This window comes from Hemicordylus capensis, chromosome 1, assembly GCF_027244095.1.
Source record: "Hemicordylus capensis ecotype Gifberg chromosome 1, rHemCap1.1.pri, whole genome shotgun sequence".
Classification (NCBI taxonomy): Eukaryota; Metazoa; Chordata; class Lepidosauria; order Squamata; family Cordylidae; genus Hemicordylus; species Hemicordylus capensis.
This window is the reverse complement of record NC_069657.1, coordinates 36212146-36228360: the sequence shown is the minus strand read 5'-3', so window position 1 is coordinate 36228360 and position 16215 is coordinate 36212146. Positions and strand designations below refer to the sequence as shown.

Below are 16215 nucleotides of genomic sequence, written 5' to 3'. Positions count from 1 at the left end.
AGGCATATGTCAATGCAGAGATCAAGGTCAGCACATGCATGGGCAGCAGGGATGCCGCCGCCAGAAGCCTGTCCCTTGGTCACCAGCAAGCTCCCTACTCCCCTGTGCACCCAAAAGCCCATTTTGTGCTGCCTTGTTTGTCAAATTGGATGAGATCACAGGTTATGATGGCACACACACAATTTATGTTCACATTAAATGCCAAAATCTGTTATTGCAATCATTATATCAAGAGGCTTTCACAAACCTGGAAGTGCTGACGAGTTTTGCTTATTTGCGAACTCAAACACGCAAGGTTTATTTCCAGAGTAGTAGTTTTAATCTTTAAATATTTGTCTTGTTAGATTTGCACTGCCCTTTTCCAAGAGGCTCAATAATATTTGGAGTTGCCAGGCGATTTCCTGCCAAAGTACTGACCAGGCCAAACCTTGCTGAGCTTCAGAGATGGAACTGTATCAGGTGACTTGAAAACATTGTATGGGAATTTACACCTATTACAGTGAGGAGCTCTGTTCCCACTAACAGAGATTTCCAAACGTTTTTGACTCCAAGTCCCAGCATCCCCACCTGCAGTGGACTTTGGCTGGGGATTATGGGAGTTGTAGTCAACATCTGGGAATCCCTGTTAGCGGGAACACTGGTAAGGAGTTGCACCAACTACTGGTATAAAATATGAAATCAGTTCACAGGGCAATGATACAAAACACATGTTACTTGATTGTTCCACCAAGGAAAAAGAAGTGGAAAGCAGAAAACCTCAAGAGCAGGGTTTCTTAACCTTGGACCCCCAGATGTTGTTGGACTACAACTCCCAGAATCCCCAGCCACAAAGGCCATGTCTGGGGATTCTGGGAGTTGTAGTCCAACAACATCTGGCGGCCTAAGGTTAAGAAACCTTGCTCAAGAGAGTCCCTTTGCTGTGCATTCTAGAACATTATTAAGTGGCTCTATGTTTCAAAAGACTGAAACACTGTGGGGAGCGAGATACATGTCAGACATACTCCACTCCTCCCACTGAACATCAGCAAACCCTATTAGGGGTGCATCATACCCACCTTGGGGCTGATCCCCTCTGGTCCAAACGAGATTAACAGGTTTGTACAGGAGGCAGAGTCAGGAATAAACCAGAGACTGTTGTTCAAAACCCCACAGAACTTTGCACAGCCACTGTATCCAGATACTGTATTACAAGGAAGCAGATTTAGGCTAGACATTAGGAGAATTTCCTAACCATATGAGCTGTTCAACAGCGGAACAGCCCATCTCATGCAGTGGTAGGCTCTCCTTCACTCAAACAGGGGCTGGACTGCCATCTGTCAGATGCTATAGCAGTTTCCTGTACTGAACAGAAGGTTCTTCCAACTCTAAAAGCCTACGATTTTATCGTCTGTTTCAGGGCTGGCAGTCAGCATCGATGCAGGAAGTTGCACCTGGACACAGTCTAAGCAGTAGAGTTTCCTCTGCTTTTAAATCAAAGAACATCCTTTTGTATATCCTTTTTGGGGAAAGGCAACTATACAATCATCCACATGTTGGTGTTTCAGTACAGATTGCTAGGGGTTTACTAGGAGTCCATGGCAAGGATGTAGTCAGCCATACACAACAATGGTTCCACTCTGTAAGGGTAAGTTGCCTTTTTATGGGTTCTTTTCCCCTGCAAGCCAGAAACTTAACCTTTCCAAACAAGTTTTTGTCATCTCTAAGATGTTTACTAAGAGCATGTGCCATGTACAAATGTGGGATCCATTCTAGCAAGACAACAAAAATTGCTTGAGTCACAATCAATGTGGTTAATGTCCAGTGCTTTCCTTACTGTCGTATCAAGATCCCTTAGAACAAAATTCACTGTCAAAAGATGCGAATCAGCTTAGATGGAGAAGAGGTCTAAGCAGCTATCAGGCCCTTCCTTGTGTAACTTTCTTTTAAGATTGTGAGTCCCCTTCTGGCAGAGAACCATTTTCTCTTCTTTTGCTGTGAAAACGGCTCTGAGATTTATTTATTTTTCCTGTGCAAAGGCTAAGCTGATGATATACAGTATTAATAATATCAAACCTCCATGTTCAGAGGCAGTATGCTGCTACCACTAAAATACCATTTGCTATGGGGAAAACAAAGAACTTAGGAGAACTGCTTTCAAACTCAAGTTTGTAATCTTCCAGAGGTGCCCAGTTATTCACAATGGGGAGAAAGATGCTGGAGCAGATGGACCTTTGGTCTGATCCTGCAGGGCTCTTCATGCCTCGGTTGGATAAGCAGCACTCACTCTGCACGGAGAATGCAACGGGAGGGGGCGGGGGAGAAGGCAACCCTTGGGAAGGGCTGTGTCTGTCTGACGAATCTCTATGAAGGTTGCTCCCTAATAGCCACTTTAAATTTCTCTCTCTCATCCCTGTGTGAGCTCAGCATCAAAGCAAGGGAGCTGGCAATTCACACTGCTTCCAGCAATGAGGCTTGTGCATATATCTTGACCTATGCAAATAGCTACCTGGGAAAGGCAAAGGTATAACCCTGTACCTTCCTGGGGGTTGGTAGTAGCTGCACGGAATAAGCGAGCATGCAAGGAAAAGCAGGGAGCGGATCAAGGACAGGGAGGAGCTTCCAGATCCAAACTGCAGGACTAGCCCATTGAGATAGACAGGGGAGCGGCAGAGTTCATTACCTCTTTTTGAGCCCTCACTCTCGCTCGCTGGCGTCTCCCCGAGCTTAGCCGCGTCCGCAAAAGCAGGGAAAAGAGCCATCACGTCAGTCAACTCAAAGGAGAATCCAGGAACCGCCACTTGCTTCCGTGATCCCACCGAAGAAACCGCGTCGGGAGAAACAAGATGGCGCTGACGCCTCCCCGGGCATGTTGGGAAATGTAGTTTCGTCCGCATTTTGTCCCAAAATGGCGTCGGCTGCGCGACGCCAAAGAGCAGAGATTGTATTGCTCAGTCTAGGCTCATGTTGAACGTTATAGGAAAGAAGCAGCTTTTAGGGGAGAGACCTATATGGTATTTATTTGTTAATAGATCTGCATATCGCCCTTCAAGTACAGTTTTCCAGGGTGCCTTACGCTACAAAAGTAAATCATCAAATAAAAAAGCTCAGAAATAAGGAAACAGCAGCAGAACCTTGGGGTCTGTCTGGGTGAAAGCTGGAACGGGGCAGAACAACCCCTTAACAATCGAACTGGATCCCCAAACCAGAGGGATGTGTTAGAGACACTGGAGAACAATATTTGAGCACTGAAATATTTCCAATCTTGCACTGAGTCCCCTTTTAGTGCCCAAAATGGACCGGAATGGCACAACTGCCTGAAATAGCCCAGAATGGCACCCAAACTGCCAAGCTGCAATGCATCCCCAAAATAGTGGAATGGGCTGCAGGCACGGGATAAGGGTATTGCAACACTATTTCCAATCTTGCATTTTTATGAACGTCTTCTGTCCCCAAAATTGAACAACCCCCTACTAGCCCAAGTTAATTCCCAAAATAGTGGAATGGGTTGCAGACAGTGGAGAAGAATATTGTGGCACTGAAATATTTCCAATCTTGCATTTTTATGAACCAATTTAGTGCCAAAAATGGACCAGAATGGCACAAAGGCCTGAAACAGCCTAGAATGGCACCCAAACTGTCAAGCTGCATCCCAAAAACAGTGGAATGGGCTGCCGGCACGGGGGAAAAGAATTGCAGCACTAAAATATTTCCAATCTTGCATTTTTATGAACCCCTTCAGTGCCAAAAATGGACTGGAATTGTGCAATCGCCTGAAACAACCCAGAATGGACCCCAAACTGTCAAGTCGCATCCCCAAAATTTAGAGATGTTCTGCTATTTCTCACTTCCACCAACTTGTATATTTGTGTATATAAACCAAAAATCCCAAAAATCTGCATTAACTCTCCTTCCAAGAGAAACTTGAATCCAAAGCATCCTACAAAGCCCTGAAACTTTCCATTGCTGTCTGGGAAAGTGGGGCAACTCAGGTAACACCATTAATTAATACACATTTTTGCCTTTGAGTTTTGTAATTGTTCAGTAAAGTACTCTGTCTACTATTGAAAAAACTGGGAGACACACTGAGTGAAATTTTTCTCATTTCTACTTATTTACTGAACTACTTAATGTATTATACATTTTTACTTAATATATGTTATAAAAATTAGTGGTTTAACCAGTCTTTTAATAAAACAAATATCCTGAATTACATCTCGTGGGGATGCAAAAACATTTCCTGTAGGCAGCTGAAAGAATACATTATAGTTCTCTTTTCATTTTTTTAAACCACTGCTAATATGTTTTTACACTAGCTGTTACAGTACTCAACAAATTACTTTACAGTACTTTGAATTAATAATCCTAGTGATTTATTTGCTCTGCGTGCTATCGGTACATTTTCAATTACACTAAAACTTTATTCTGCAGTACATTAGACCTATTCCAATGAAATGCAGGGATACTTTTGTGACAGAAACATGTAATGCAGACAAAGTACTCATTGTGCGTGTGGTCATGGATAACATTACTGTGAATCTAGAGAGAGCTCTCAATAGCTCTTCAGAACACCTACATGACAAAAGATTTTTCAGGCTACTTTGTAATGGCTTATGTTTAAAGTTAGACATGAAATGAGTCCACAGGTTGATTTACAGGTCAGCTGGGTGTATTTCAAATGTATGCATACAAAGTAGATCAATACAAATTCTTTATTCATATAGTAGAACAATTTAAAAAGTATTAAAGTCCATATTCCAGATATATTAGGCATCCAGACATACAGATATGACTCCAGTGGTGTAGTGGTTAGAGTGCTGGACTAGGACTGGGAAGACCCGAATTCAAATCCCCATTCAGCCATGAAACTAGCTGGGTGACTCTGGGCCAGTCACTTCTCTCTCAGCCCAACCTACTTTACAGGGTTCTTGTAAAAGAGAAACTCAAGTATATAGTACACCGCTCTGGGCTCCTTGGTTGAAGAGCGGGATATAAATGTAAAATAATAATAAATAATAATATTTGCATTTGAAAAAAATTCCTGAGACCAATTTCAAATTTTAGTGCAAGCATCCACACTGTTTCGGTGTCAAATGTGACAAGATGCTAGAAGACCTGTGATGCATGCCCCACACAATTCTTTTTATTTGTTTGAAGCAGCTGTGGGGACCTCCAGTTCAGCTCTAGGAACCAGGTTGTTTGACCCTCTACCTCATCTAAATCCTCCCCCAAGACTTCTATTTGCCCCAATCAAAAAACCATGCAGATATGTTAGGGTGCTGGCAGAGGTGCTCTTACCCCTGGACTTCTGGGCCAAAGTCCAGGTCCTACACACGCCCTGGGGGCCCCCAAATCCTCTTTAATCTGTTCCGGGTGGTGTGGTCATGCAGTGCCACTGGCCCGCACTGCACCGGGAAATGTTTCTGTTAATGCATATTTGCATAAATATACCCATTTTATATTCTTGTAAGTTCAGTTGCTGTTTGTGCCCTCAAGAATCCACATGTTAAAAATACTGTGTGTGTCACCATGTGTGTGTAAGGGTTTGATGCTTAACTTGCGGGGGGGGTGGCGGCTCCAAAGGCATTTAGGTCCCGGCTCCAAAATTACCTAGGTGCACCTCTGGGTGCCATTATGCTCCCCCCCCCCAGGACAAATAGCAGTTTCACGGGCAATTTAGTTTGGAGAAAACAGTGCACGAAAAGAGGAATTAAGGCCCCTCATTTAGCACCACTGCCCCAATCTGAACCCCTCCTCCAGTTGTCTTGAACTAAGAAATATATATCTCATAGGAACATAGAAAGCTGCCATATACCGAGTCAGACCATTGGTTCATCTAGCTCATTATTGTCTACACAGACTGGCAGCATTTCTCTAAGGTTACAGGCAGGAGTCTCTCTCAGCCCTATCTTGGAGATGCCAGAGAGGAAACTTGGAACCTAGCTACTCTTCCCAGAGCAGCTCCATCCCCTAAAGGGAATATCTTACAATGCTCACATGTAGTCTCCCATTCAAATGCAACCAGGGCAGACTCTGCTTAGCTAAGGGAACAAGTCATGCTTGCTACCATAAGACCAGCTCTCCTCTCTCAACACATCTAGTGTAGCCTCAAGTATTCCATCTTAGCAGGTCATCTCCATCCCTCCCTACACACCACACAAAACAGACACACTCACCCTCTTTCTGAACAAGTAAACCTGCATAATACAAACACCCATCCCTTCCTCATTCTTGGATATAGAATACAGGTGAAACTTGAAAAATTAGAATATCGTGCAAAAGTTCATTAATTTCAGTAATGCAAATTAAAAGGTGAAACTGATATATGAGATAGATGCATTACATGCAAAGCGAGATAAGTCAAGCCTTAATTTGTTATAATTGTGATGATCATGGCGTACAGCTCATGAGAACCCCAAATCCACAATCCCAGAAAATTAGAATATTGTGAAAAGGTTCAACAGTCTAGGCTCCAGGTGTCCCACTCCAATCAGCTAATCAATCCATAACACCTGCAAAGGGTTCCTGAGCCTTTAAATGGTCCCTCAGTCTGGTTCATTAGGAATAACAATCATGGGAAAGACTGCTGACTTGACAGTTGTGTAGAAAACCATCATTGACACTCTCCATAAGGAGGGAAAGCCTTAAAAGGTAATTGCAAAAGAAGTTGGATGTTCCCAAAGTGCTGTATCAAAGCACATTAATAGAAAGTTATGTGGAAGGGAAAAGTGTGGAAGAAAAAGGTGCACAAGCAGCAGGGATGACCGCAGCCTGGAGAGGATTGTCAGGAAAAGGCCATTCAAAAGTGTTGGTCTGAAAGAAAGGTGCTGGTTATGTTTATGGAAGCATCGTTACCAGAGCTGCTCTTACCCCTGGACTTTGGGGCCGAAGTCCAGGTTCTCCACAGCCCCTGGGGCCCCCCAAATTCTCTTTAGTCTGTCCTGGGAGGTGTGGTCGCCCAGCAGAGCATGATTATGCTTAATGGGGGGGGGGGCTTTAGGTCCAAAGGCCTTTAGGTCCCAGCTCCAAAATGACCTAGATGCACCTCTGATACTTAGCTGCTTTTCTAAAATTACCAGAATGCCAAGCTAGAATTCAGTGTGTGACTAAAACTGAAATATCAACGTTCTAATGGGAAACCATCAGATGCCTTAGTTATATTGCACAATAATGGGCTGAAAAAGCTTGTCCAGAAAACATTTTGGCAGAAGCCAGAAGTACAGATTAATATAAGTCATATCTGACCTTTCTTCTAATTTTAATTCTGTGAAAAAATAAAGAAAATTGAATTTTTACCTATCTTTTGTAGCAGAGCAAAATAGCTTATAGATAGACATCCCCCTTTTGGACATTCTTTATAATAATAAAATCACATGTGTTCATAGTCCAGGTGAGGAAAAGTAATTTCTGGATCAGTTAAGAAGAGAGACTGGGTGTACTACATAAATGGCTGAACAGGAAATAGTTAATAGTTTTTTGTGACAAAAAAAAAAGGATTATTTTGAAAATAGAAATTGTGAATGAGAAATTCCAATCAGTCGCTGACATCCTAACAAAGTGTTTGCATATTGAGCAAATCTGTGCTAGTGCAAGAAGAGTGCATAGGTGCACTAAAAATGGAGATTTGCAGAAATGTGCTATAGTGCTCTTATGCAAAAGTTCCCTTTAAAACAAATGAGGCATGCTGCAGGTTGTGCAACTGTTGCACAAGCGCAAGTGTGCTTGTGGTAGCAAGACACTAGTCTGGAATGCAAATTCCAGACTTAGCACAAGTAGCAAGCCCAACAGCTTTGTACTAGTGCAATTTTTTCCACAAAGCCCTCATTAGTCAGGATGTCAGCCAGTGTGTGTTTTGAAATGGACTTAAAATGTTAAAAACTGTTTCTGTCCCTTAGCTTTTTTATCTGTTTCTTGCAGAGTCATGGCTATACAAATATGAAAAGTATTTATATACCGCTTTTCAACAAAAGTTCCCAAAGCAGTTTACACAGATATAAATAAATAAAATGGCTCCCTGTCCGCAACGGCCTCACAATCGAAGAAAGAAACATAAGATAAACATCAGCAACAGCTGGATAGGGCCAGTTGCTCTCCCGCTGCTAAATAAAGAGAATCACCACTTTTAAAAGATGCCTCTTTGCTCAGTTAGCAGGGAGGAGTGAGAGAGAGAGGGAGAGAGAATAATTGACTTGCCCCAAACCTGTCCTATTGATTAGGAACTGCAGGGAGGTTTCTGCTGAGATACTATATTATATCTAATTCCACTGACTGTCCAGTGTATAAATAAATAATAATGAATAAAAGGAGAACGCTTCTTAACTGTCACTCACCTCCAGTGCCACTCTCCCTCTGCCAGGGAGCCAGTGGATGCTCTGAACTGGGGCTTGGAGGCTGTTCTGGACTGGATGGGGGGAAACAAGCTGAAACTTAATCCAGACAAGACGGAAGTGCTCTGGGTTGGTAGAACTGACCATCCAAGTAATGAGGTAAATCTGGTTTTGGATGGGGTCACGCTCCCTCTGAAAGACAAAGTCTGCAGCTTGGGGGTGCCCAAGACTGTCCTTGGAGGCACAGGTGGCGGCGGTGTGCAGAACTATGGCAGATTAAGGTAGTAGCAAATGTAGCATTTGCTGTGGGCCCCGCGTTTTTGAGGGCCCTGCATGCCCGGCTTCCAATAAATATCTCTTTCCTGCTAAATGTGCCTTTTAAGAGAAGGCTCAGCACAGCATCTGTCCAGTGACTGTTGCTGGTGCCTACCACATTTTTCTTTTTAGAGTGTGAGCCCTTTGGAGACAGAGAATCATCTATCCACTCTTTATTTTTCTATGTAAACCACTTTGAGAATTTTGATTGAAAGATGGTATAAAAATGTTCACTGTTGTAGTAAGTGTGAGTTTGTGGCTTGGTCTCCCATACTCCAAAATATAGCAAATGAAAAAATTGAATTACTTTACCATGCAAGTAAATAATTTATGTTTTAATATTTATGTGCATTTTTTCAAATGTATGGCCCCTTTATAACATATGCTACAGGCCCTGCACTAGCTTAATCTGGCCCTGGTGCAGAAGCACCTTTTACCAACTATGGCTGGTACGCCAGCTGCAACCCTACTTGGAGAAGTCAGACCTGACCTCAGTCACTCATGCGTTGGTAACATCCTGATTGGACTACTGCAATGCGCTCTACGTGGGGCTGCTCTTGAAGACTGTTTGGAAGCTTCAGCTGGTCCAGAATGCTGCCGCAAGGATGCTCACGTGCGCAAGTCACTTCACGAGTATTACACCCATCCTGTGTCAGCTTCATTGGCTACCGGTCCACTTCCGGGCTAGATTCAAGGTGCTGGTCTTGACCTTTAAAGCGCTACATGGCTTGGGGCTGGGGTACCTGTCGGACTGCATTCACCCATATGAATCTGCCAGAGGCAGAGCCCTCCACTCATCATCTCAGGCCCTGCTCATGATCCCACCACTAACAGAGATCTGGTTGGTGGGGACTAGGGACAAGGCCTTTTTGGTTGTGGCCCCTCAGCTTTGGAACGCCCTCCCTGAAGAGCTTCGTCATGCTCCCTTCCTCAGTGTTTTTAAAAAACATCTTAAAACACACCTTTTTAAGGAGGCTTTTTAATGCTCCTTTTTTGGTTATATCTGGTAGGCTTTTTATAATTTTCAGTTTTTAGCTTTTAAAATAACCTTTAATTTGAACCTAATAATTATTGTGGTTTTTAATCTGACAACTTGTTTTGTTTAATTTGGTTAATGTTATTACTTTTATTGTATCTTGTGTCTATCTTATTGTTGTGAGCCACCCCAAGCAGTAGTGCACTGGAGGGGAGGGGTATAAATATTTTAAACACATTAATTAATTAATTAATTAACTGATTAATTAACTCTGGTATCTGTTCCCTTGCATTATGTTCACCACCAGAGCATCTCAGTGCTTCAGCATGTAATGAAAATACTGTACGAGATTAACTACCACTTCACTTTTGGCCCCACCAAATTCTAATAAAGCTATAAACAAGATGATGGATTTTGACACACTGAACAAGTCAGCCTCAGTAAATTATACTGCCAAAGTATCTTTTATTGGTATTGAATTTATGAAATGATTTATTGTCACACCGGACAGTCAGTGGAATTCGATATAATACCGTATCTCAGCAGAAATCTCTCTGCAGTTCCTAAACCATCAATAAGACAGAGGTTTGGGACAAGTCAATACATATGCAGTAAAAGAGCCACTGCAGTGCAGTGAACTGGAATACACACTGCAGTCGTAAACTAATGAAGAGTCTTGCTAATGTACAGAAGGATTACAGCCTATTAGAAGTAAGCATAGTGTATTTAGAAATAAGTAGTGTATCTTCATTTATAAACCACGCATATTTTATACTTTTAAAACATTAAAAGGATGAATGAATAGTGATACATTTCAGAAGACAAGTTATTTTGCAAATTAAAGATAGATAGGATGTGTGCTTCCCACTCAAACAGTAGTAGTAGCTTACTTACTTAGTAAGTGCCACTATCGCAGAAATATAGTTTATTCTCCACTGCATTGGCTGTGTTGACAGTACAGAAGTACTAAACCACTGATAGTTAAGAGCACAGATGTTAAACACAGTTACAGTAAACAAAATAAAGGTTAGAGCCATAAAGACCCACCTCTTCAGCTTGACTCTTAACAATATTTAAATGGTATTAATAGTTTTTTTTTAATGAGTTTTATATTAACATTTTAAATAGTTTTATTTCTGATTGTGAACCACCCTGAACCGTTTTTGTATGGGCGGTATATAAATGGAATGAATGAAAGCATGAAATGCAGTTGCTTCAGATGTAAACTAGTATGTAACTCCTGAAATATTTAAAAGGGAACACACATTGTCAAGCATGTTTCAAAATGTGCATACTGGTTCTGTTTGCAACAGCCAGGTGCCCTAGAGCAGGAGTTCCTATCCTTGGACTCTCAGATGATCAGTTGGACTACAACTGCATCATCCCAGCCAGCCACTGTGGCTGATGGGATTTGTAGTCCAACAACATCTGGAGACCCAAAGTTGAGAACTCCTATTCTAGAGGGCATTAAGCTGAAACCTATACCCTATTGTTGGTGCCCAGCTTCTGAAAATCAGGTATACTGTTTCTGAAGACTGATGCTCCTTTTCACTATCTTGGCTTTTCCTGTGGACAGATCTCCTTTGTATAAATGCACCCACTTCTTTTTAAAAGCCAGATACACTAACAATAATCACAACAGCCCACTTCCTTTGTTGTGGTACTGAATGCTTCCCCCGGTTATATGAAGAATTAATCCCCGAGATCCACTGAAGAGGCAACCCATTGCATGCAAAAACCATCATGCTCATTTGCTTAGCTGCTTTTAAAAAATTTAATGTTCATATTATGAATATTTTCCCACTGAGCTTTCGAAAGGATGTTAATAGGAAACAGCCCCCAAGAATAATCATAATCACTCTTTATGCTGCTTGGTTTTTATAGTGTTCAGAAACTGCGTTTCTTCCTGTTGTTTACATTAAACAAGTCCTGTTCTCATAAAAAACTCTACACAAGATTTAGAATTCAAGGCCCTGTTTCCTTCTGTACTGGAACAGACTTTCCTCAAAGGATCCCCTCCCCATCTGCCCAGGAAGCTGTACCCACCTTCATATATACAGTTTGTTTTTAAGAAGATGTTTGCAGAGATAGTCAAAGAAAGATGGTAGACAGTTCAGGGACATAAGTGTCAAACCATAGTACAAGTCTGCCAAAGATCTTCCTGAAGCTGCACTATAATGTGCAACTACAGTACTTGAGCCAAGTAATTTCAATGAGTAGCTGAATATTTAGGGATATGCAGCACGAATGGGTAAATCAGAACCAGCCTTGCTAATTTCTTCTGTTCTTTTGAAAATTGGGTGGGGGGAGGAGACGAGAGGGACCCACAAATTATTCACCAGAGTCTATATCAACTGAAACTAATTTTAGTTTTCCGTTTTATGCAGTCCTAGGGTTTCCGCCATGTACCCAGCAAGCAGAAGATATGCACAGATCCAGGTTTCTGAGTACAGAATGAACTCCCAGATATGTAAGAAGCACATGGGATTGAGCACCAGGGAGTGGTCACACAGCAGAAGACACAAACACATATTTTATTCCAGGACTGGAGACAGGACAATATTCTGAGGAGGTTTTGGTTGTTGTTTTTTAAAAGAGAATTTAAAGAAGTTTGAGAGATGCATGCTTCATTTTACATGCTATACATACAATTCTGTTCCTACTGTTGCCTATGCTCAGATATGTCAGGGTAGGCATTAGGTACCTCAAGAGCTATGAGAAGCTCTTTGGCTTATCTGAAGAAGCTCTCTAGGGAGTTAGTCACAAATGCCTTCATGCTGCGGGGTATGTGAAGAGCGCATCTGCTTCGCAACAGATTTGTAAGATGTTTAATTTGGGGGATTAAATGGACATTTCGCATAGGGTTGGCTCCTCTCTGCAGTCCCTGGCAGATCTTTTTCCTGTGTGTTCCTCCTGGCTTACTCCGGGTTATTCCTCCAACCAATCACAAATCACATCAGAGAGGAGGAGAGCGAGAGAGCTTTTTTGTTGTTGTTAGTTTGACAGCTGAGAATGGAAGAATGGCAGGACGAGTTGCCAAGCAGGCGGATCAAACAGCAGAATGCTTAACCTGAGCCTGCAGAATCTGACCCAAATCTTTGCTGATTTTTATAATGAACTTGCCTATGTGAGTGAATGCCTTCATCACCTCATGCCCCACCCCTTCACCCCAGACCATCTAAGAGGCAGGGAAGTTTCAGGTGAATCTGCTCAGACAAAAAGGTCTCAAGTTACATCAAGCTATAGCTTCCATTTTGCATTTCTAAAGCCTATGTTAAGACCCACATTTTGCAGTCTGTGCTTGCTTTTAACTCAGGAATTTCTCCCTCCCCTTCCCCTCCCTCCACAGAATTTAACCAATCTGCTAAAACCCTTTCTCCCTCCACCACTGCTCCATGCTTGCAATTCCAAATACTCAGAGCAGACCATATCAAACACAGCTGTCAAACTCTCCTTCATTGAGTTTTGAACAACGTCGTGGCCACTCCACACATCAAGGGAGAAGCGGCAGGGCAAACAGAAGTCCTGTTTTTTCCTCCCCAAAGCCGCTGAAACTAGAGGATTTTTAAAAAGCCAGACATACTTTGGACTAGGCCAGCATGTGCAGCATTGATTCAGGGTAAAACAGAGTCAAGTCTGTACTGGTCCCTGATAGCCTGCAGGGACTTTGGGGTAAATGCAGCTAATATGTGGACTGGCACACTCCATTCCCAAGGAGATTCAAAGTAAAAACTGTGTGTGTAAAACCTCCAGGGCATGTTTCACACAGGGCCTCTAGCTCTCCTCTCCTCCAGAATGGAGATTGTGCGTTCACATATTGGCCTGATTGACCCCGAAGTCCCTGCAAGCTATTGGGGAAACACTTCTCACATATTCAAGTTTTTCATTGTGATTAGATTGTAGCCTGATTTATATATCAGCTGCAGTGATGCAGCAGGGAAGCAGCTTGCCTAGGGAGCAAGAGGCTGTTAGTTTGAATCCCTGCTGGTGTGCTTCCCAGACTATGCCTAGTAAAAATATATATTTGTAGTCACCTAAATCGGGCAGCATCTACGGTATATAAGAAGGTGCTGGAGGTGGATGCTCACTTCAGTGACTACAGCAAAGGCATAATCTCATACTGCGTGGGATGAAGGTGCAGTAAGCCACTCCTGTATTCTACCAAGAAAACCACATGGCTCCGTGGTTGCCAGGAGTCGACACCGACTCAACAGCACAATCTTTCATTTTTTCCCTTTCCAATTTATATCTAGGGTTTAAAAAAAATCCACTTTTTGCATTGGTTTTTTGGGCAACTTTGAACTTGCAGTAAACCCGCAATAAAGCCTGCTGTGTAAAAAACACCCAGGCATTCGGACTTGCTTCTCCCTCCCTTCCATTCTGGCCAGTACTGCAAATCTGATTGGCTGGCTGAGTGAGAGCAGGGCTGTGTCATTTTTAACCTCTCCATCCGGTGCTCAGGGTTGCTTTACTTTCTCTCCCTGGTGGGTCAGGAAACAGGATGCAGGACTAGATGTGTCCCCATGAACTTCTGTCCAGTTTCTTCCCCTGGATATAAATTGGAAAGGGGGAAAAATGAAAGATTGTGCCGTTGAGTCAGTGTTGACTCCTGGCAACCACGGAGCCATGTGGTTTTCATCATAGAATACAGGAGGGGTTTACTACGCCTTCATCCTGCGCCTTCATCCCACTCCCCACCACCCCGAGCCCCACAAAGCCATGTTGTGACTGGCTCTTCTTCCCTATGCCACTATTTCATTCTGATAATTCCCAAGGTTTTGCCCCCCCCCCCCAAAAAAGTAGCAGCTCCCAGAAGACTTAAGTCTGCCTATCCCTGAGGTAGGTTGTTTTGAATACATACAAAAACCTGCAAAACCTTATTACTGGAGTCAGCAGTAGGACGAGTGTACATATCACAAGCAGCAATCTCTTTCAATCCACCTGTGGTCAAGCTTTTTAGTTGTTTTAGTTGGATTTTATTGTCTTAACTTTAAATTTTTATATATGTTTTAAAATATGTTTTTAAAATTGTTTTGTTTTATTGTTGTAAACCACCTAGAGACTTTGGTAATGGGCAGTGTATAAATGTGTCAAATAAATAAATTATAAGTCTTCATACTTATAACTGAAATTGATGTTAAACTATTTAATTTGTTTTCATCTTATGAGATTGTTTTTGTTTTATGAAATTTTAACTGTTTTTACTCTGTTTTATATTTGTTGTGTTTTAAATTCTGCACGCCCCCCCGCCCCCCAGAGATACACATATTAGGCAGTATATGATAAATAAATAAACAGAATACTGAAGAGCTTCACATTATTGTTCTACAAATAATAGCTTATTATTGCTGATAATGACCCCTCCCTTCTCATGAAGGGATAATAATCCAGTAATTATAATTAAAAATCCAATAATTTTTTTCTGCCTGAATCAAAACTAAATATTTCACACACAAACATACACACACACCTACCTCGATTGTAGGTAGGCACACCTGTTGTGATGCTGGGGCAATGCTGGCCATCCCTGCAACCTTCCTCATGTCCATGCCTGAAGAGACCGCCTTACCATTCCACATTGAAGGGCAACCTCTACTCATGTGATCCTAACATTGAATCCATGGTTATCTCACATGTCTGGCACAGTATGGCACATTTGTATTTGCCCATGTGGTCCTTCCTGGGCTAGGACTAGCATACTTCTTGAGGTCACGTTAGTAGCCACTTGCTACTGGTGATGAGGGAGCACTGGGAATATTAATGCACATTGGACTCCACCTCTCAGATCTCAGGTCTTTTAGCACACCCAACTGCTGTGACAATTTTATCAGAAGAGCTCTCTCTTTTTATTTTTACTATTATTAATTTTAAGGGCCATTACAAATCTGATTCAAAATTCTATATCGTTTTTACATGTAGTTCAACATGAAAATGTGGTCAAACCTTGTTTCCTATAAAAATCAAATGGGTCATGTTAAATTTGAAAGGGAAGGGGCACAGAAGGAAAGCAATTTGCCCAGTGAATGTGGCTGAAAGGAATTAAATTAGATATCTCCAAGACTTTGGCATGCCTAATAGGATTTCTGGCTCCCCACCACCATGACCTCTTTGGGCAGAAGACTGCCATGCTATATCCCAATCTGCTTTTGAATGTCCCCTCAGGTTCATAACCAATTTGCCATGAAATCTGGGAAGCTTCTGTTTAAGAATCCCAAGATTTGGTGCACCAGATGGTTACATACATTCTGGAGTAATGGTAACATTCTAAATTTTTTTAAAAATCCATTCTAATTTATGGGGTCTCTCTCTCTGAAAAACAGAAATGATTAATAAGGGAAATGGGCAAATGAGAGAAGTCAGGTGGAAAGTTTCCATGAGAATCTGATACTGAAACAAGAAAATGTAAACAGATCATTATCTTGATACTGTACTAATAATGACCCTATTCTCTCTGTTTTGGTAATACCAGCCAGGATCCATAAGATGGCAGAGCTGCATATTTTAAATAGATTTCAGTGCAATAGTGCTGGGTTTTTTGGTTTTTTTGTTTTAAATACTGGTAACTTTTGAAATGGATGCTATTTTATCCCCTCAGTTGTCTAATTTTATGTTGCTTTATCT

General features: G+C 42.0%; 1 protein-coding gene and 1 long non-coding RNA gene across 6 annotated transcripts in view; one reads left to right on the top strand and one right to left on the bottom strand.

Annotated features, from left to right (window-relative positions):
- Window positions 1–2828, bottom strand: part of NRDE2 (NRDE-2, necessary for RNA interference, domain containing) — a 52151-nt gene extending 49323 nt beyond the window's left edge. For all 4 annotated transcript variants that reach the window (XR_008308848.1, XR_008308847.1, XM_053257153.1 and 1 more), the window contains exon 1: window positions 2660–2828. Coding sequence is in view for 2 of the 4 variants with exons in the window: in XM_053257153.1 (XP_053113128.1) it covers window positions 2660–2738 (79 nt within the window). In the remaining 2 variants the exon portion in view is untranslated. The remainder of the gene's footprint in view (window positions 1–2659) is intronic.
- Window positions 2786–15001, top strand: LOC128327890 (uncharacterized). Of its 2 annotated transcripts, none has more exons than XR_008308860.1 (2): window positions 2786–3968; window positions 11982–15001. It is a non-coding gene; the product is annotated as an uncharacterized LOC128327890 (long non-coding RNA). The 2 variants fall into 2 exon arrangements; XR_008308862.1 differs by lacking the exon at window positions 2786–3968 and adding an exon at window positions 9115–9313.
- Window positions 15002–16215: the final 1214 nt, after the last annotated feature.